This window comes from Zalophus californianus, chromosome 16, assembly GCF_009762305.2.
Source record: "Zalophus californianus isolate mZalCal1 chromosome 16, mZalCal1.pri.v2, whole genome shotgun sequence".
Taxonomy (NCBI): Eukaryota; Metazoa; Chordata; class Mammalia; order Carnivora; family Otariidae; genus Zalophus; species Zalophus californianus.
This window is the reverse complement of record NC_045610.1, coordinates 15,692,071-15,712,939: the sequence shown is the minus strand read 5'-3', so window position 1 is coordinate 15,712,939 and position 20,869 is coordinate 15,692,071. Positions and strand designations below refer to the sequence as shown.

General features: G+C 53.3%; 1 protein-coding gene across 1 annotated transcript in view; it reads left to right on the top strand.

Annotated features, from left to right (window-relative positions):
- RPH3AL (rabphilin 3A like (without C2 domains)) overlaps positions 1 to 16,044 on the top strand; it is a 139,227-nt gene extending 123,183 nt beyond the window's left edge. Inside the window, 4 exon segments of the mRNA XM_027626119.1 lie at positions 10,579 to 10,692; positions 13,185 to 13,297; positions 13,299 to 13,328; positions 14,865 to 16,044. Of these exon segments, the coding sequence (XP_027481920.1) occupies positions 10,579 to 10,692; positions 13,185 to 13,297; positions 13,299 to 13,328; positions 14,865 to 15,092 (485 nt within the window). The 3' untranslated portion in view covers positions 15,093 to 16,044.
- Positions 16,045 to 20,869: the final 4,825 nt, after the last annotated feature.

The window sequence follows — 20,869 nt, the reverse complement described above, 5'->3', positions numbered from 1 at the left end:
TGCCGGTGTTAGAGGTTGCAGCTCGATCTGGCTCACTGTTTTAAGTTCACCGACAACTTTTTTTTTTTAAATGTGGAGAATTCTTATTCAAAAGATGGAATTCTGGCTGCTTTTTTGAACATCAGAAAGTCTGCCAATACTGCCCCCTCCCTGGACAAATTGAACAGGCTAAGTAGGAGCTTCCCTCTTCACACTGGGCACACAGTCTCAGGTTTGTCCCAGTCCCCACCCCTCCCTGTTGCCTCTTGCCACTCTGATCGTCACCCTTACAGGGTTATTAAAAGAAAATGAAATAGTTCTTGCCACATCCCTATGAAAAGAGAGAGACACTAGGAATTAGACCAATAGGAACATCTGTTGCAACAAAAGTGGGCACACCTCTGCAGAAATAAATACTCATATCCAGATATATCATGATAAATGTATCAAAATAAATATCACGTCCAGCCCACCTCACCCTCTGGCCCTGCCGGCTGACCAGTGGAAGGCAGAGCCTGACCGTGTCACATCTGTGCCTCTCCACTCCCGATCCTGACCCCAGGCTAGGGAAACTAGTTTTGGGAAGTCCTTCTTCCTCTCTGGGCTCTGGTTGCCCCAAGAGTAGGATGGAGATGAGGGGGCCGGGACAGAATCTGTTCTCTTTCAGCTTTCATATCCTACAGTTCCAAATCCAAGGGAAGGGAACTTTCTGGAGAAATTTCTGGCAGGTGGTTAAGTAGCTCACAGATCCTACACGGAGGCTGCCCCTGCTGCAGAGACCAGCCCCATCTCAGCACTGGCCCCGTCCGCTGTGTGCGCGCCCCGTCCGCTGTGTGCGCGCCCGGCGCGCACGCAAGCTCGCGCGCACGCAAGCTCGCACGCACGCAGGCGCGCGCAGGAGCCAGGAAGGTTTAGAGAGGAGGGTGGGAGGCGCCATCTTCCCAGCGTCTGGGAAGGCGCTGTGGGTCCGTCACAGTACCCTGGAAGCCCCTGACTCAGGTGTGCATGGGGTAGGTCTGCTGTCTGGGTCCAGAAGATAAATGAACAAGAAAGAGTCATAGTGCTGTCTGAGGCTCCCACCAGCCATTTGGGGGAACTGAATGCCTGCCTTCTCCGCAGGCGGGGATGGCGCTCGGTTGCCGGAGCGCATGTGGGCCGCAGCGGGGCCAACACCCGTCGTCGGTCAGTTGGCAGTCTTCTCGTGTGGCCGCCGTTCCTGCACGCTCCGAGGGCCTGGGACCGTTGGCCTGTAGGTCTGTGCAGGTGAACGAGGCGGCCCTCCGTGCCGAGGGGCCAGGTAGAATCAGCAAGGATGGTCGCTGCCGAGGCTGGCGTGGTTGCTCGCCGCAGGCTGTGCCAGGCGCCGTGCGTTCCCTGTGTGATGGCGTCCCCGACAACCGGGGCAGGGTGAGCGGTGTACTCCTGTGGTCCCATGTTATAGTAGGGCACCCAGAGCTCAGATGACTTGCATCAAAATCTCCGTGTGGACAGAAAGAGCCCCTTGGCGTTCGGGAAACTGCCCTTTCCCTAAATCTCAGGGAAGGCTTGTGCGGCGGTGTTTCGAAGAGAAAGCCATGCGTGCTAATTTGTCCTGACCTTCGGAGCCCTCGGTGAAGCCAGACGCTAGCCCGATGCCAGTGTGTGGGAAGGGGAGGGCATGCCCAGAACGGAAGCCTGAAGCTTCAGAGAGCTGTGTCGCCCCCACTCCTGCGCCCCACCCCTGCCCCAGCAGCACCCCCTGCCAGTCCTGGGCATCCTCCTTGGCTCGGGGATTGATTTCCCAAGAGCAGAAGGGCCTCATTAGCCACACCACAGAGGTCAGGGGCATGGCTGTCCGTTCTCATTTGTCTAAGCCCACTGACAGCCTCAGTTGATTGGATGATTCCAGCTGCAAGGCAAGGTGTTGGGCCTCCTTGTCCCCACTCCCCCGCCCGCTCTGAGCCAACACCGGGAAGCAGGGTCCAGCCCCCCTGAGCCAGCCTCTGGCTTCAGTTCATTGTGTGTGCAGAACTCCCACCAGGGCCAGGGCCGGGCTCCACCCTGTGCGGGGAAGCACACCCTCTCCAGCCGCTCACCTGTCTCGCTGTGGAAACCTGCAACTCTGTTCTGCCCACTCTAGATTTCTCAGCCTCTAGGGGCCTGGGTGAAGTGAATAAACCCGGGCCTGCCTGCCCTGTCCAATGCCAGAAAGCCCAAGGAGATAGCAGTGCCAGCTCTGCTCAGCTCCGCAGGTCTCTCCTGTGGCCTCCTGCCCGTCATAGGTGAAGGCCAGCCTGCCACATAGGCTGAGCTGATTCCCCACTGCTGGCCCGGGAGCCGCGGCAAGGATAGGAGAGTCCGTCTGCCCAGATCTCCATACAGGACAAGGGGGCCAGGCCTCTCCGGCCTCACTTGCCTCTGGGTCCACCTGAGGTTCAGGTAGACCTGGCAGCCCATCCCTCACATCCAGGTTCTGGCACAGACCCCATGGCCCTGAGTCTCTGCCTGGGTGGGGGAACCGCAGGTATGAACTCAGAAGCCAGGAAGGCTGGACCCTGAGGGAATGGGACAGAGAGGCCTGGGAAGGAGAGAGACGCAGACCCAAAGACAGATGGGCAGAGATGCCGAGAGGTAAGACTGGAGAGAGAGAACCTGACCAAAAACAGAAAGAGGAACCAAGAGAAAACCCCAGGAAGACCCAGAACACAAAGGCACACAAGACATACAAGATAGGAAAGGAAGACGAGGGAAGCAAAGGCAGAGAGAGAGTTTTTTTTTTTAATACCAGCAAAAAAAGAGGTGCAAAGAGACAAAAGGCGAAGGCCCAGAGATCCACAGAGACAGAAGGAGAGAGCGAGCTATGGTCAATGACAGAACCAAGGCACATTTTGCATCCCGGCAAAGGCAGGAGATACTCACTTTGTTTCATCTCTGCTATAAATCAGCAGCAATAACCTGCCAGAGAGAAATAGTGCAGAGCACACCCAAGCCAGACCTCATCCCCTCAGTGCCTGAGCCTGGAGCCTTTCTCTTGAGCCAGTGGGGCTGTCCGGGCCCCAGAGAAGCCCACCACCTGGCCTTTGCCTTTCCTGTTCTCTGTCAGGAATGCAAGACACACACTGGCCCCAGAATTTCTATCCCACCGTTTCTGTCTAAATTGTGCCCGTTTATAAATTCCACCTCTTCCAAGAAGCCCTCCCTGACTTCCCTTCTCCCTGAATATTCTCTACCTCCCCTTGAGAGTATCACATTCTCTCTGGAGGAAGTTGTTCTTATCTTCCATCCATCCACCTCCTGTTCTATCTGGAGCTCCTCCAGCAAGGGCAGGACTACAGGATTTCAATGCTGGCGACCACATCACTATTGATTTGAGGATTCGTCTTCATTATGCAGCGCCTCCTGTCTGTCTGTGAGCCCAAAGGAAGGAGTTAATTAAATCAGTGGTGAAGGAATAAACAAGCACAGGAAACTCTCCACTCCCCAAACTCTCAATTCCCAACCTGGTCTGTGCGGTCCCTGCTGATGGCCTTGGTGGCCGCCCGAAAGGGAGACCAAGGAAGAAGGCCTCCCTGGGTGCCACACGCTCACCCCGCCCTTCTGAGGTTGTCCTGTGATATCTCCACCTCACCAATGAGGAGATGAAGCTCAGGGCTGTCAGGCAGTTGGCAAGCAAAGGTCACCCAGATCTCCTGACTCCGGGGTCCAGGAAGGAGGGAGGAAGGCTCTGCCCCTCTCTGGCTTCCCAGGATCCATCCCTATGAGGACAGGTTTCCCTGGCCTTGAGGCCACCCACCTCCTTGTCCAGGCCTTAGAAGGAGTTTCCCAAACAAAGGAAGAACCTGTTCCTCTGGTCTGGCCTTAGATTTGAAAGAAGAGCAAGCTCTGTGTGAACAGTGCCTCACTCCCCCGACCCACTACTTCCTGCCCAGGGCCCACCCACCCCATGTCTCTGACAACCAGCCTCTGACTGCCCCTCCTCCCATCTGTCCCTGGCTCAGGCTGAGGCCACCAGCAGCCTGACTTGTCCCACTTGAGTGTCCTTCAAGGGGGAGGAGGCTGTGAGGAGGCGCCTGCTGGGTACACCCCTTCTGGTGATGGAGCTGGCTCGCCACCCCCTTGCTGACCACCGTCCAGTCCTGCTGTTTCTGTTCACTGCTGTGTCCTCTTCCTGGGGAGATTTTTCCAGAAAGCAGTCAGGTAGTTCATTTCCTGAGTGCCTGCTTGGCCCAAAGCTCAGTGCTGGGGGCCAAGGAAGGGAGCCAGATGCAGATTGAGACAGGCCCCCCCCCCCCTCAAGTGGTTCCTGGGACATCTGGGGAAATCAAGGCAGGCATTCATAGGAAAAGAAATGCAATGCCTGGCGGTGTCTGAGGGGCCAGAAGAGCAGCCCCAGCAGTCATGGGGAGAGCGAGGAAGGGCCTGTCTCCCATCCCGCCTTCCCCCGAGGCTGGAGACACTTTTCAGTAGAGGCACAATTTAGATGGGTTCCTGGAGGATGAACTGGAATCGAATTTTTAAAAATATTTACAGGCCTGCATAGCATTTTGAACTCGCAGTGCCTTTTGTACTACTCGATCCTACTTCCTTGTGTGTGTTTCAGAGATGAGCAGATTGAGGCTCGGGGAGATGAAGGTCTCTGCCCAGGAGTGTCCAAGGCAGGGCCAGGGCCAGACCCCGGATGTGGGGAGGGAGCTAGAAGTCTCTCCCTCACATTGCAGCGCCTGCCTCTGGCGGGAAAGGCCCGGAGAGAAACACAGAAAGGGTGTGTGTTGCGGAGACTGGGGAGGAACTGGCCCTCCTGGAGGGGAGGACTTCCGAGGGAGCAGAGCTCGGAGGGGAGGGCGAGACCAGACTGCTGGGTGCCCTGCCTGCTGGGAGGGGAGGAAAGAGCAGAGGTCTCAGCAGGAGCTAGACCTGGGCTCAAATCCCAGCTCAGCCTGCAAATGGCCCCTGAAGCCATCTCATGCCTCCAGCACAACCTAGAAATCCACGCCCCCCAGAGAAGGCGAGCCCGCCCCTGTGAGGTTGGCCCTGGCACCAAATGCCGTGACCCCAGAAGCCAGCCCTGCACCTCGTGGTGTGGGCCATGAGTTCAGGAGGAGCCCCTCAAGCTAAAAGCTCCTCCCATGTGCCAGACACCGCCTGAGTTACCTCGAGGATGCTCACAACAACCCAGAAAAGGATCCAGCGGAGCCAGTGCCCCTTCACCACCCGATACCTCCCCCCTGCGACCACCAAACAGAGCCCCAGACTTGGGAGGCATCTCAGTAGGATTTCAGGCTGCAGGCCTGGCCCTCTCTGCGGGTGAGACAGCCCTCGCCTGTCCCAGTGGGGACAGTTCTGCCACTGCCCTCTGCAGCCTGGTAGGCAGGGTAAGGCTAATTGGGGATGTCTGTGCATTCCCCGGGGCTTTATCATCTTCCCTTTACATTAAAAAAAAATTTATTTTGGTTTTAGTATGCAAAATTTTCCACCATCTGCCTTGCTTGGCAGAATGTTTGCTGAAAATATCTCTCTTCCTCTCTAATTCCCATCGTTTCTGGGGGCTTTGGAAGCCTCCCAGGCTCACGGGCTGTCCTTGCGCCAGCAGGCGGATGTTGTGGCCCAGAAGTCACATCTCCCCACCTCTCAGCCAGAGAGGGACCCCGGGCACTCTCTACTGATGAAACAGAGCCAACCTGAGGTTGAATCCTAGGGTTCAGACCGAGTAGCTCTCCAGGTTGGTATCTCTGTGTGTGATAAAGCCCTGAGAGATGCCCAGGGTCACAAAGACGGGTGGTGGCAGAGAAGAGCCAGGAGCTAGGTCCCCCTGAATCCCAGCACAGTGCTGTGAGGTCAAGTGGCCAGCATCCTGCCTGTCGCCTGGACCATCCCAGGCAAGGTGTCTTCACAGGACAGCAGCTGCTACATGTGTCCTTTGAGGCAGTTAGGAGAGACTTTCCAAAAGGGAAGACTTCCCCCCACCTTCATGTACCAAAACTCTTGAGTTTCCATGGTGACAGTCAAATTGCAAACCCATCTAAGAGTGAGCCAGGGGGAAAAAAAAGAAAAGCTGGCCTATCCCCAGAGAAGTGGGCATGCCTGGCGCTGGGGCTAGCCGCTGCTGAGGATGAGAGCTGAGCAGAGTGGGGCAGCCCTTCTGGGCCATGATGGGAAAGTCAGGGATGCCAGCTCCCCAAGCAAGGGGTCCTGGGTCTCAGGCTGTCGGGGTGGGGGAGGCGCCCCCTCCTCCCTGCCTTCTGGCAGAGCCCAGGTGAGTCCATTTGGTGACTCCTTCTTGGGAAGATGAGTAGGACAGTCTTCTCCCTAGTGTTTTCCCATCTTCGATCTGAAAAATCAGGCGTGGGCTGAATACAAGCACTCATCGCCAAGCCATCCTAGACTCTCTTGGGGGAATTAGAAGGGAGAAATCAGCCTTCAGACACACAGAGTGTTTTGTTGAGGATGGAAGAGCAAGGGCCAAAAGATTGATGAGCCTCAAAGCTTCTTTAATAGACCTGGAAGATTTACGATCACAGCTGCTGGGCAGCAAGAAAGGTGGCAATCGGCAGTCGAATGGCAAATTAGCCAAGGTGTGGGTTTTAGGGTGACAGTCGGTGGGCGAGGAAGAAGAAAAACTTCTTTTGTTGCTGCCGGAGGAATGTGTGGGTAAATGGTGTTTGCACTGGGTCCTGCCCAGGGACATTCTCAGCAGGGTCTTCTTGGTGTGTTTCTTCCCCACTGACAGTAAATGCCAAGGCCAGGCATGGACACTGCCGGCTTCTTTCTTTCAAGTAGAGCTTATTACAGTGGATTAGAATGGGATTGGGTTTGCACTACAAAGACCTCTAAACTGAGGCCTGGCCCCAGCTCAGAGTCGCAGACACAATGAGCAGGGATGCTCGGGCAAGGAAGGGAGGCACAGCCCAAGGGGATGAGTCTTGTCGGTTGGCTGGTTCTCTGCCCTGTGACACCTTTGTAAGCTCAGTTGTCATCTGGAACTGTTCCCCCTTTCTGTGGCTGTGGGCATTTGGGGTCTGTAAAAGGAGACGAGTCAGCCGCCTAAGTTGCCTAACTCGGGGAGGGCTTATTTTTTTCTAGAACTTGCACAACCTAGGCACATGGGGACTAGACAGCATGGTGCCAGAACTTGGCCTCCAAGTTTGGGACGCTTGGGACAAGACCTGCCCCTCACAACAAAAGCTGTTCTCCCGGTGCAACATGGCACAGTCTTCTTGCAGTTTAAGCTCACTCTGGAACCCGCGTGACCCACACGGCGCATGGTGAAAGATGACGGGCCAGAGAGGGGGGGGATGAAGCAGGATAAATGAGCTTTTGCCCCCGTAACCTGAGTCCCCGGTACACCCTCTCCCATCGGCTCCTTTAGAGCTCTTGGTATTTTGCGGCCTTGGTCACCTGCACAGTAGCGCCCAAGGACGCGGGCATTGTTTCAACCCTGGGGAGCTGCCTGTCCCCCACCCCCACTCCCCCTGCCCCTGCCCCAGCCCCCCTCCCCTCTGGCCCCAGAATTATGAAGATCCTGCATGTTGAAGGAAGAAGGAAGACTGAACATAGAGGAGATGGAAGAATGACTACATTATGCATAAGCATCTCTGCTGGAGAGTGGGGAAGCCAATTGGAGATCAATCCCAGCTCCCCTCAGGGACTCCCTTCTGCTTAACAGGCTGCCAGACCCCCTGCTGTGGGGGTGCACCACCCTCCCTGATTTCTTTGCAGCTGCCTCAGGGGAGACCCGGGGAGCTGCTCGCTGCCTCCTGCCCACCTCCCACTCCCTTTGTCGGGGGACCCCCAGGGTTGGTGCTTAGTCACCAAGTGAGTCAAAAATAAGTACATGCTTATAATACCAACACCCGTGAGGTCCAGTCAGTTGAGTCATGATCAAAGAAACCCCGTCTGGGACCTGCAAAGCAATTGCAAAATAAATCAGGCCTTTGCACTTCTCAGATACTATGAAGGGGCATATGGACCTGAGCCCCTCTGAATCCCCAGCTCCTATTGATTCTACATCACAAAAGCCCACAAAGCCAAAGCAGAACTCTTTCTCGGGAAGGCCAGGAGGAAAAGAGAGCAGAAAAGGCAAAATCCTTGAGCAGCTAGAGGAAGAAAAAGCTGGGAACAATCACGTTAACATCACTGTCGCCCCACCCACGTGGGTCAGACTGTGCAGGAGAAGCACGACAGCCTCATTCGTGGTGCGCTTACACACACACACACACTGAAAGCGGAGAGTGGCTGTAGCAGAATGCATAGGGCATCAGCCAGCCAGGTGCAGGTGATAGGGAAGGCTCCCTGGAGGAGATGGTGTCCAAAAGGAGCCAGGAGAGGCGTGCCTGGCTGGCTCAGTCAGTACAGCGTGCGACTCTTGACCTCGGGGTTGTGAGTTCAAGCCCTACGTTGGGTGTAGAGATTACTAAAAAAATAATAAACAAAAAGGAGCCAGGGGAAGAGCCATGGCAGGGCATTCTGGGCAGTAGGAAGTGAGTTGCTGGAGGAGATACTGACCGGCAGTTTGGTAAGAACCCAGCCGTGTGGAGAAGCCTGGGTAAGATTGTGCAGGATGGGGGCGCCTGGGTGGCTCAGTGGGTTCAGCGTGCGTCTGCCTTCTGCTCAGGTCATGATCTCAGGGTCCTGGGATCAAGCCTCCTTGCTCAGTGGGGAATCTCCCTCTCCCTCTGCTGCTCCCAAGCTCATGCTCGTGCTTCCTCTCTTTCTCAAGTAAACAAAAAAATAAATAAAAGGTAGGCTAGGATTTGCGTGTTAGCTGGAGCATTCCCCTCTGCGCAGAGAGAGGTGCCCACAGGTGGGGCCCAGGTGGGAAGCTATTGAAGGAGTCCAGCCTGGAGACCCTGAGGTCTTGAGCTAAGCAGGGGCTGTGACCATGGTGAGGAGGCCACCGATTGGAGAACGACTTAGGAGGCAAAGCTGGCAGCATGTGGGGATGAGGGAGAGAGAAGAGCCGAGCAGTCATCAGGGCTTCTTCCCGAAGCGCCCTGTGTGGTACCAGACGCTCTGCTATGGAAGCACAGGGTGGAGAATCTCCTAGAGCTGGAACGGATGGCCAGCTCCATCCCTCTGGTTGCCAAATTCTGTGACCTGTGACTCCCTTTGCTGAAAGGTGAAGGCACAAAGGCTTTCCAGAAGGCCCTAGATCCAGGTAGAAGCTCTGTGGCCTGGGTCCTGCCCCTGCTGCTCCTGTACCCCAGTGGATTTTCCTACCTGACCAGACTCTCCTTCCTGCAGGGCTCCAGTGCTGGCTCCAGATCCTCCTCTGCACACTGCTCCACGAGGGGCCTGGCCCATCACTTGAAGCCTCTTAGCCACCCTTGGCATAGACTGATTGGATTTCCGATCTCGTCTGCCACCCCACGGGTCCCTGGGGCATGGGGCTGATGGGTAGTAGTGCTGTCTGGGCAGCTGGCCCCGTGCCGGGCAGAGTGCCCAACTGCTCCTCCCCTCCCTCCGGACCCGGCACTTTGCACTCCCTGGCAAGGCACACGGACCCACACCCCATCCACCGAATCAGTCCCCTGTGAGAGCTGCTTACCCGTGATCCCAGACCTTCCTGTGCTGTCGTACTTGGTATTAGAGTGACATCACTTAATTAAATGTTACGTAAACTGATGAAAAGAGCCAGGAAGGACAGAGTTGTTTTCATTAAAACCAGGACTTCTGAAAGTCTTGAGAGAAGCTACTTGCTTAAAAAAGCTATTGAATCAGGTGTGGGCAGGACAACTGTGAAAAGCAGGAGAAAGAAACGGAAAAGCAGAGAAGGATCCTGTAGTCATCCCACTTTGCTTGCGTCTCTAAGCTGTGCTCCCATTTAGAGACCCTGCCCCTGGGGATCACAGACACGGCAGTATGGACGCAGCTTAGACACGAAAGACTCTGTGGGCCCGATCTCAAGCAGCACCCAAGCCCTCCGTGAAAACATGGGTGAATGGATGTACATTTCTATGCTGACAGAAGGTCTAATCTATGAATATATCCTGTATTATGACTCCCACTGTTGACCCACCAGCCAAATATGGGTCCTGTTTAGTCCAGAAAAGAAGGTTTCTACCACAGAGGGTGTTCACCGGGAGAGCTCCCTGTCCTCCCCTCTCCTGGGACTCCAACCCCATCAGCCTGGCTCCCGTCTGCATTCACAAGGCCCCACTGCACATTACTGGATGAACTGGGATGAGCGCCCAGGCCTGCCGGCTCCCAGTTTCTTCCAGTAAAATCAGAGTGGTTGCAGACACGGGGTGTAGAGAGCCAGTCTGCTGGGGGCATACCCCCAGCCCTCCCACTTACCACCTCGGGCAAGTGCCTTGGCTTCCTCACCTGTAAAATGAGCGCAACCCTGTCTGCCAGGGTTGTTCTGAAGCTTCAGTGAGCTAGCATATGTCAAGTGCCTGGAGTGCTTTATAAGGGTTGGTGAGGACCGGAAATTTTGTTACCTGTGATGTTGTCCTGAGCATTGCCAGGTGCCAGCCTCAGAGCAGTTGTCCTGCACCCAAGGGGATAATCAGCCGCTTTGTCCCGGCAGAGGGGAGGCCTGCCCCAGCCCCTCTATCCTACGTGCCCGCTGGTTAGTGACTGGTAGGGGTAACCTCCTGTGCTGGTGTCTGTTCTTTCCAGTGGTTTCCAGTGACAGTGACAGTGACTCGGATCTCAGCTCCTCTAGCCTGGAGGACAGGCTTCTTCTGACGGGGGTCGGGGAACCCAAAGCTACCAAGCCCTGCGGGGAGGCAGGTAAGCAGAGCAAGGATGCTACTTGTTCCCAAAGCGCCCCCCCCCAACTGCAGATGGCGTGGCTGCTTCCTCCAATCGTGGCTCCCCAGCTGGTGTCGACGGGAGGGGTGGGGGCCTGGGGCTGGGATGACCAGAAGCTAAGCATTAGCACCACTGCAGAGCAGGACAGAAAGGGGGCCCAGGTGGATGGTGCAGGGGTGGAGGGGGGAGGGCAGATCTAGCGCACCTGCCTGCACACCTGGAATTCCTCCTGAGGCTCCCTGTGAGCATCCCCTGGATGAGATTTTGTCTCGTGAATGATGAGAACTGTGAACATCAGGTAGTAAGTTCCTTGGGCTTGCTCAGCTCTGCCGTGAAACCATGGTGGGACCCTGAATACATACCTTGACCTCTTGGGCCTCTGTTTCCCTCTATTTAGCACAAATGGGATGGAGCAGGTGGTCCCCAAAGTGTCTTAGCGTTTGAGCTCTCCTCTGTGACCTTGTCTTATGAATGAACGGGACCTGGAGGCTGGTGCAGAGAAGGCCTGGGGGCACATTTTTCTTTCCTTTAAACACATGAAGGGCCTTCCTGGGAAAAGGACCAAATCATTCAGAGTTACTCCAGAGGTTAGAACTGGGTTTTTGAAAAACATTTCAGGGAGGCTGATTTTAGTGCATAAGCAGAGAGCTTTATAATAACTGTCCCGGACTGGAAGGACATGCCTCGGGGTGCTGTTCTGGGACCAAGGCAGGGTGCTCTGCCGGAGCTGACATGGAAGGAATTCCTGGTGGGGATGGCAGTTCAGGCTAGATCAGAGATGGCAAATGCCTGGCGCATGTACTTCCGCTCCCACTCCTGTGCCCGTGGCAGACATTACTAGCTGATCGCAGTACTCTCCCACAGAGCCTGACGTGGCCTCAGAATCCTCCTCAGCACAGTTTTCCAAGTGGTCAGTATCAGTAGGTGGAGACCGCGCAGGACATGATGCTGGTTTCTGGGCTAGATGATCTGTTAGGCCTCTCAGCCTAAGGATTCTATCTTAGAAAAGTATAAAGGAAATTCACCTGCCTGCCTTGGTTTCCAGGGCAGGTTTTATACACCCCCCTGCCCCCCCGCAGAGCTCTTGAACCCTCCCTCACACCAGCTCTCAGCTATGACCAGGGGGACGTGGGAGATTTCAGGCACCATCTCTGCACTCTCAGCTCGGCTCGATAACAGCTATACCTGAAGAAAGATTCCTTAGTTAATAAAGGCAGCAATTAATAACCCCATTGGGGGGGCGCCTGGGGGGCTCAGTCAGTTAAGTGTCTGCCTTCGGCTCAGGTCATGATCCTGGAGTCCCGGGATCGAGTCCCACATCAGGCTCCCTGCTCGGAGAGGAGTCTGCTTCTCCCTCTGACCCTCCCCCCTCTCATGTGCTCTCTCTCTCTCTCATTCTCTCTCTCTCAAATAAATAACTAAAATCTTTTAAAAATAACCCCATTGGGAGGGCACTTGGGGGCTCAGTCAATTGGGCGTCTGCCTTTGGCTCATGATCTCAGGGTCCTGGGATGGAGCCCCTTGTCAGGCTCCGTGCTCACTGGGGAGTCCGCTTCTCCCTCTCCCTCCACCCCTCCCCCCTACACTTGTGCTCTCTCTCTCAAATAAATAAAATCTTAAAAAAAAAACAAAACAGGGGCGCCTGGGTGGCTCAGTCGTTAAGCATCTACCTTCGGCTCAGGTCATGATCCCAGGGTCCTGGGATCGAGCCCCGCATTGGGCTCCCTGCTCCGCAGGAAGCCTGCTTCTCCCTCTCCCACTCCCCCTGCTTGTATTCCCTCTCTCGCTGTATCTCTCTCTGTCAAATAAATAAATAAAATCTTTAAAAAAAAAAAACAAAACACTGGGGCACCTGGCTGGCTCAGTCCGTAGAGCATGTGACTCCTGATCTCAGGGTCAAGTTCAAACCCCACATTGGTGTAGAGACTACCTAAATAAACAAAAAAACAAACTTTTTTAAAAATTGCATTGGGTTAATGGAGATACACACTCTTCTCCCTCATTCTATGAAGGCAGGGAAAACCCCTCCTCGTTGCTGGTTTTCATGTTGGTGACTTGTTCTTTACTGAACTGACTTGAAGGCCTATGCAGTGACCTTCATATATCCTGGACCAGTCAACATTGCTCAGAGGGTAGGATCTCTCGAGAACATGGCAGCCACGTGGAGGCAGCCGGTAAGTGGCTCTGAGCAGACAATCCCATAGATACCTACTACAGTTCCAAATGAGAAGATTTGATTTTCTTATCTATCTGTTTATTTTTAAGTAGACCACGCTCAGCATGGAGCCCAACACGAGGCTCGAACTCACCGTGAGATTGAGACCTGAGCTGAGATCGAGAGTCAGACCCTCAACCAACTGAGCCACCCAGATGCCCCCCAAATGAGAAGATTTTAGATCAGCTCCTTATCAGGCTGAGATCGTCTCTGTCTCAGTTCAAGGTCCAAAGAGCCCACACATGGTCTCTTGCAGGTGGCAGGGAGTCCCCCAAGATGGGCCCCACCCGCCAGCCCGGCCACCTCTTGGGGAGCCAGAACAGCCTGGCCAGTGAGACCGGGACCGGCTCTGCAGACCCACAGCCAGGCACCCCACCCTGGCCAGACCCAAAGAGCCCCGGTGAGTACCAAGCTGCCCTTCTAACCCACCTACCTCTCCCTCTTCTGCTTCCCCATGGTCCTCCTCCCTCACTCCATCCGCCCAAACTGGAGAGTGCTAGGTGATGTTTACAATTCTGTTTATTGAGTGCTCTGCCAGGCGCTGGGGGATCTGACGTGAGCCAGACCCCACCCCTGTCTGCAATGAGTAGAGAGGGGGACCCCAGATACTCATGACAACCACCCCATCCATTCCTGGTAATCATAATGATGGTTCTTACCAACCTCTGCTTTGTGAAACGTGTCATCTTTCAGAGCATTTCCCCATCTCCAGTAGCCTTAGTAACTCCTGTTTCAAGAGTACCTACTGTGCGCCAGGCCACCCAGTCCTCACCGAGCCCAATCGTGTGCTCAGCCCGAGCAGGTAGGAGACAATCCGTGGCCTTCAGAAAGGTCGCCTACCTACCACCACCTACCATGTGGCTGAAGAAGCCGCATCAGCTCACCCAGAACAGCCCAGACCTAAATCAGCAGGAGAATTCAGGACCACTGGAGCTGGCTGCATGGAGCCTTGCCCGCCCTCGAACTTCTAAGGGCCACTTGCGTTCTATTGGAGCAGTAGATGGGAGGCTTCTTATCCCCTTTTGATGGGTGTGGAAACCAAGGGCAAGAACTCAAGCTCCACCCTGCTGTGCCCACTGTCCCTACCTGGCCAACTTTGGAGCATCATGCAATGGGGGCAGGCAGGGTGAAGGACCTCAGTCCGGCCCCCAGTCTCCTTCAAGAAAGAAGCCCCAGCTGGACTTGGCAACTCTGGGCCAGGGCCCGGGGGCATGCGGCGCATGCGTGGATCAGCACAGCAGCTGACCCGCACCCCCCACCGGTAGGCTGTATGTGCTGGCAGCCCCCCCCCACGGGGAAGCCTTGTGGGAGCTCTCACCCACTCCCTGTCTTCCCTCTTCCCCTTTCTCCCGCCTCGATGGTGCCAAGAAGCTGCAGGGCAGAGCATTTGAGAGGCCATGGGTGGGCGGGTCTCTGGGAGAGGGAGGCCCTGTCTGTGGAGTGGATCCTCTCCCCTCCTTCTGGCCTCCTGAAATCCCCCGCAGAGGACAGTTTGGAATCAACCACATTTTAATCCCAGCCCTGCCACCCACAGACATGTGAACTTGGGCAAACCATCGGATTCAACCATATAAAATTGCTTTTATAGATCAGAAATAGTCAGATATTGGCATCAATATGACTCAACCTAATATTTGATCTCTCTGCACCCAGTTCCATTATTGCTAAAGTGGGGACCACACTGTGTTCCTTGTGGGTTGGGGGGAGTGTGAAGTGCAGCATTCTTGGGGAGTGCCTACCCTAAGTAGGTCTTCAGCAAATATCCGGTAACGGGACAGGCCATGTGGCCCAGTGCATGGAAGGGGTCCCGGGGCTTCTGAAACAAGCCGAGGGAAGTTTTCTATTCCCACACCATTCCCAAAGTTCAGGCTCTCGCTGGGGAGGGACCCTGCCTCTGCTCACCCCAGAGTGGTCTTTTTTTTCCTATCCCCTAAAGGCAAAAGGCACACCTGGGCAATTCCCCGCTGCTGACATGGCCTCCGAAGGCCCCGTCTGCCTGCCCTGGCAGAGACATGTTTGGGACATGGAGCAGACTTTCCAGTGGAAGAGTTCGAGAGAGAAAGAAAACTGGGAGAGTCTGGTGAGCAAGCAGTCTGGAGCCCTCAGCTGGCCAGCCCTATTGGACATGACCTCTGACTCAACAAACCAGTGTTTGGGGGGCTGAGTCTCCTTCCCCCACTCAGTGCCTTTCTGCCCCTTCTCTCCTGGGAGCCCTGCCCCCACCCCCCCACCACAGCCATTCCACTCAGCCATGACCTTTATTTATTGTCCTTCCCCCCGCACCCTCCCTCAGTCTACCTCCATGTTCATTTTAAGTTTGCTCTTGTCTTGGGTTGGGCCACAAAGGCCTGCAGACCACCTTATGGGGCCCTCCCATATGCACTGCAGTTTTGGAGGGCACTGGGCTGGGCTTTCTCCATATTTGGATTAATGGAAGAAGAACCCAACCCTGAACATTGCCCTTCAAAGCTGAGCTTGGCCCCTAGAGATGAGCAGTGGGTCCTAGAATGTGTGGGATGAGTGGCTCACCCATCGTTCCCTCTGCCGAGGGCTCTGGAAGCAGGAGCAGCATCCTCCCCTTGTTTGAGACTGGCTCAGGAGCTGTTGGCAAAACCTGGCCCTTGCTTGGGTTTCTTGGAACCCCTGTGACGGCCTCCCCAGGTTCAGCTCAGCCTCTCCCCAGCTTGTGGAGCTGGGAAGGGCTCTGGTGGATACCGTGAATTCACTCATTGAAGAGCAGCGTTCAGCTGCGTCCCCAGCTGGGGTGCAAGGCTCCCCTAAGCCTTTAATTCACTTCTCTTCAGTAGGTTCGGTTTGGCATGAAAAATAATTCAGAGTGTGAGCAGATGCTTCTGGAAAACCCGTCCCTGAAGACAGAGATAGAGAGAGAGAAAGAGAGAGAGTGTGTGTGTGTGTGTGTGTGTGTGTGTATTGGTGTCCACATCTGCCCATCCTGCCCCTCGCACCTGGTCCTTGAAGGGCCTTCTCTCTGGGCTCTCAGGCCCCCACCATTAGGTTTTTTGCCCTTGCCAGTGGCAGATGGTAAAAAGACTGACTGTTTCCCTGTGACAAGTTATGCTTCAGAATTATAACAATAAAGATTAGAATTTGCATTGAGCCAGTGTGTTGATCCAAAGACCACAGTCACTTGTGTTTCTGAGATGCATCGATTAGAGAAATGGATGGAAAAGAATGTAGTCTGTTGATCACGGGAACACTCCCTAAGCCATGGTGAAAGGAATGAGCTCGATCTCTGTGTGATAGAACTCACAAGCCTCATGTTAAATGGAAAAACAAGGCCATTTATGCTTAGAAAAAAATTTAAGTATACATGCAAATAATCAAAATGAATTGTACGAACTTCTATGCACAGGTGTGAAAATGCTTGTAAAATGGACAGGGACTTGGGGTTCAATACAGTGGACTGGAGACGTTTGTATTTCCTCTGCCCCCCCCCCCCAAGCCCCACCAGGGTGACCTAAAGGAATGAAATGGCATAGGTTACAAAGCCATAGAGGAGAGGGATGGCAGTGGAGAGGAGAGAGGTCTGGAAACTTTGGGAGATGGAAGAATACACCTCGTTCAATGTCAGCTTCCCCAGCTCCCCAAAATGTCTCCAAAGGAGAAAGGCAGCCATGAACAAGCCCATTTGCTTTGCAGAATCCACCAAATTCTCAGAACTTGGAGGGGCCAGGTGCCCCTAAGATGGAGGTTAGGATGGGTATGAAAATAGTATTGGCGGGAAGAAGTTAGATCCCCAGGTCCCTCCTCACAGCCCACACGGCCCTTTCCTGACCCTGGTAGACCCTGGTAGACCCAGGTTTACTGCTGGCCAAGGGTGAACTAGAAGGATTTGGTACTGAGGCCCCCAAGCCCAACCAAAGGCTGGAGTGAGGCAGCGGTTAATGGAGAGACCCTCTGCCCCGTCCCCGGCTAACAGCTGGCTTATTCTCCGTCCACCTGCCCCCGAGGCAAGATGTTATTCAGCCTGTCACTGGGGAGCTGACTGAAGAGAAAAGACTGAGAGATCCTAAGGTTGGCAATTCCCGCTTCTCTGCCCAGCCCCCCCGCCCCCCCCGCCGTGAGGCCCCCTGTCCACAAACCCTACCCGCGTGGACAATTTCTAGTAGCCTGGCTGTGTGGTACTCAGCTGGAACAGCCAAAGGCGCCAACAGTTAACCAAAACCAACAAACCAAAAATAGAGATTCCAAGACACAGGAGAAAAGGGGTCAGGGAACAACCCTCCGAAGATATTCACCCATGAAACAGGAAAAGAATGTTAGTTAGTTAGAGAGAGAGAAAGAGAAAGCAAGCAAGTGGGGGGAGGGGCAGAGGGGAGAGGGAAAATCTTTTTTTTTTTAAATAAAGATTTATTTATATATTTGAGAGAGAGAGAGAGATGGAGCAGGAGGGCCAGTGCAGGGAGAGGGAGGGAGGATCCTCAAGCAGACTCCGTGCTGAACACAGAAGCCAATGCAGGGGGCTCAATCTCATGACCCTGAGATCATGACCTGAACTGAAATCAAGGGTGTTATTTTTAAAAAAAGAAGTGTTAAAATCAAATTAAAAAGGAAGTGTCAAGTCTCTTGAAAATTAAAAATATAATAGCAGAATTTAAAAATGCATTAGAGGGGCGCCTGGGTGGCTCAGTCCATTGGGCGTCTGCCTTCAGCTCAGGTCATGATCCCAGGGTCCTGGGGTCGAGCCCCACGTCAGGCTCCCTGCTCTGCAGGGAAGCCTGCTTCTCCCTCTGCCCCTCCCCCTGCTTGTGCTTTCTTTCTATCTCTGTCAAATAAATAAATAAAATCTTTAAAAAATAAATTTGAAAACTAAATAAAAATGCCTTAGAAGGAATGGAAGATGAGAGAAGAATCTCCCAGGAAGTAAAACACAAAAAGAGATGTAAGCGTATGAGGAAAAAGTCAAGAAAGTTAGACGACCGAAAGGTAAGACCCATGCAGAAGGTCCAACTCCCAACTGATAGGCATTTCAAACCAAGAAATAAAATAAAGGGGAGAAAATTGTTGAAGAAATTATCTCCATCACCTGAGGTCTTGCTGAAACAGGCTCTCGCTCGTGGGGCCTGGGCCAGGGGCTGCGAGCGTACGTGTAACCAGCTACTGGCTGGAGGACCACACTCGGGGTAGCACCGGTGTGGGCCAGCGGTAGTCACCACTGGCCAGGCATCGGAATTACCTGGGGAGTTTGACAAGCACGTCACACCCGACATCCTCCCCTCAGACACCCTGAGATTCTGGCTTCATCAATTTGGGGCTCAGCCTTGACATTAGGATTCTGCAAACCTCCACACATGACTCCCATGTGCTGGCAGAAGCAGGAAGCATTTTCATACAGAAGCTCCTCAGAGTGGGCTCCAGGAGAGGTATACGGTGTTGAGAGCAGTACCTTTTTATTAGCCAAAAATTGGAAACACCCTACGTAGCATCAACAGAAGAAGAGATACATAAGCGCTGATACAGTGTAGTCAAACAGTGGAATGTGCTGGTGGAAATGAGTGGGTACTTCCCGCGTAGATGACTCTCATGAACGGCCACAAGCAAAGAAACGGCAGAAAAATACATGCTTTATGACACGGTCTATATCTAGATTTTTAAAACGGGGAGAAATGACATATATTAACATTTTATGCAGCGAAAGAAGAAATGCACAGGAAGGGCAAACAACAGATCTCAAGGCACATCTCGAGAAGAGAGGGCCGGTTAAGGAGGGGTTTCGTCGTGTTGGTGATGTTCCAATGTCACTGATGGATAGATGGTTTTGCAACATTTATATCGTAATATTTCATTATATATTATGTTCGCATTATTTTTATAGGTCTGAAGTCCTTCAAAATAAAACCATTTAAGGAACTATAGCAAGCCTTCTTATCATAAAGTTTCAGGATCCCAGGATTAAAAATCCTAAAGGGAAAAAAGAAAAAAAAGCAACAAGTCACATACCAAGGATCAGGGATGTTAAATGGCATTGAGATTCTCAAAGATTTTTTTTAAAAGATTTTATTTATTTGTCAGAGAGAGAGAGAGCACAAGCAGGGGGAGCATCAGGCAGAGGGAGAAGCAGGCTCCCCGTTGAGCAGGGAGCCCAATGTGGGGTTCAATCCCAGGACCCTGGGATCATGACCTGAGCCGAAGGCAGATGCTTAACCGACTGAGCCACCCAGGCGCCCCTCTCAAAGCAGATTTTGAAGTAATATTCTTCTGAATTCTTTTTTTTTTTTTTCTTTCCTTCTGAATTCTGATAGGAAACGGTTTCTGGTCTTGATTTCTATCCAGCCAAATCTCAGTGATGGTCGAATGAAGATATTTTCAGACATGTGAGTTTTTTAAAAAAATTGACCTCCTATACGTTCATTCTCAGGCAGCTACTAAAGGGTGTGCTCCAACCAGACAAGGGAAAAAAACAGGAAAGAGGATAGCAGGAACTGGAAACTGGAGATCCAACACAGGAGAGGGGCAGAGAGAGTCCCCAGGACGATGGCAGTGGCTGTGTGGCTGGGCTAGAGGCCAAGGCCAGCCGGCCCAGACCGGAACATGAGCACAGAGAAGGTATATAAGGGTATACAAAGGGATGAGAAGCATATGTGTGTTGGGGAGAATATATATGGTATGATATTTTATATTGTGATATATATAATATGTAATACCGAAAAATCAAGAAATCGAATCAGTATGAAATTTCAGTAGGAAAGTGAATACCAGCAGAGCGGTTAGGGGTTCAGAGGGTTGCCAAGAGAAAGACGTGAGGAGGCGCAGGGGTTGCTGCCCTACGTTAAAAACTTTGGAGGACGGTTGCCCTTATTTCAACGATATACTCCATCACATTTCTAACACTGAGCTCTTTTTAAAGGAAAAAAACATATCAAACTCAGGATGAACCCACAGGGTAGGAGTGAGAATCCTGAGCCGTAACAGGTGAGGGAGAGGGAGTGAGGAGGACCTGCGGGGCGGAGAAAATACAACCCAGATCCCGGCCTGTAAGGGCTGTTGCCCCTGCTTCCCGGCTGTAGAGGGAATCCCCCTTAAACCTCTCAGACCCAGTGCAGCACAGGCCCCCAGACTCAGTGCCCACCAGACCCCGTCCCGGGGAGGGACCCGATCCTGCAGTCCTCAGGGTAAACGCCAAATGCCTTTCCCAGAGACATGTCACAGGGTCGATGAGGTTCTGAAGCGGTTTCCTCATGAGTTAATTCTGGAAGCCCTCAGCTTTAGGCAGGAGGTGGACTATGGATGTGCCCCCAGGGGGTCCGGAAGCTGCCAGGAGTCAAGGGCTATTTGTGGGCTGGTCTGGGAACTGAGAAATCTTTTTCTTACAAAAATGCTTTCCAAGTCTCAAGCAGGCAAACTTACAAATTAACTTTTGGAGCTGAGCCTTTCATGGCAGGGGGTGAAGAATGTTGTGTCATCTGCAAAAATCAGGAAATACAGACGTGACCTGATTTGTCCCCAATGTCCCCAATACTGGATAACCCAAGTAGTCCCTAAAAGAGATAGCAGGTGGAGAGCTCATAAACTTTGGACACCTCATGTCAAATCCGAGCTCCACCACTTAGTACCTGAAATTATGGGTACATCTCTGTGCCTCAGTTTCCTCAACTATAAAATGAGAGAGTACTTCCTTCACAGGACTATTGTGGAAGTTCGAAACCTGAAAGCACGTGTAAAACTCCTACCACTGCTATTAGTTATGACTCCTGTAGGATTCAGACGTGGTGCTTGCCTCAGAAGATGTTCAGATGACGTAAGAACATGAGGGCAGGGCGCCTGGGTGACTCAGTTAAGCATCTGACTTCAGCTCAGGTCATAATCCTGGAGTCCTGGGATCGAGTCCCGCATCAGGCTCCCTGCTCAGCAGGGAGTCTGCTTCTCCCTCTCCCCACCCCCAACTCGTGCGCACATGCGCGCTCGCGCTCTCTCTCGCAA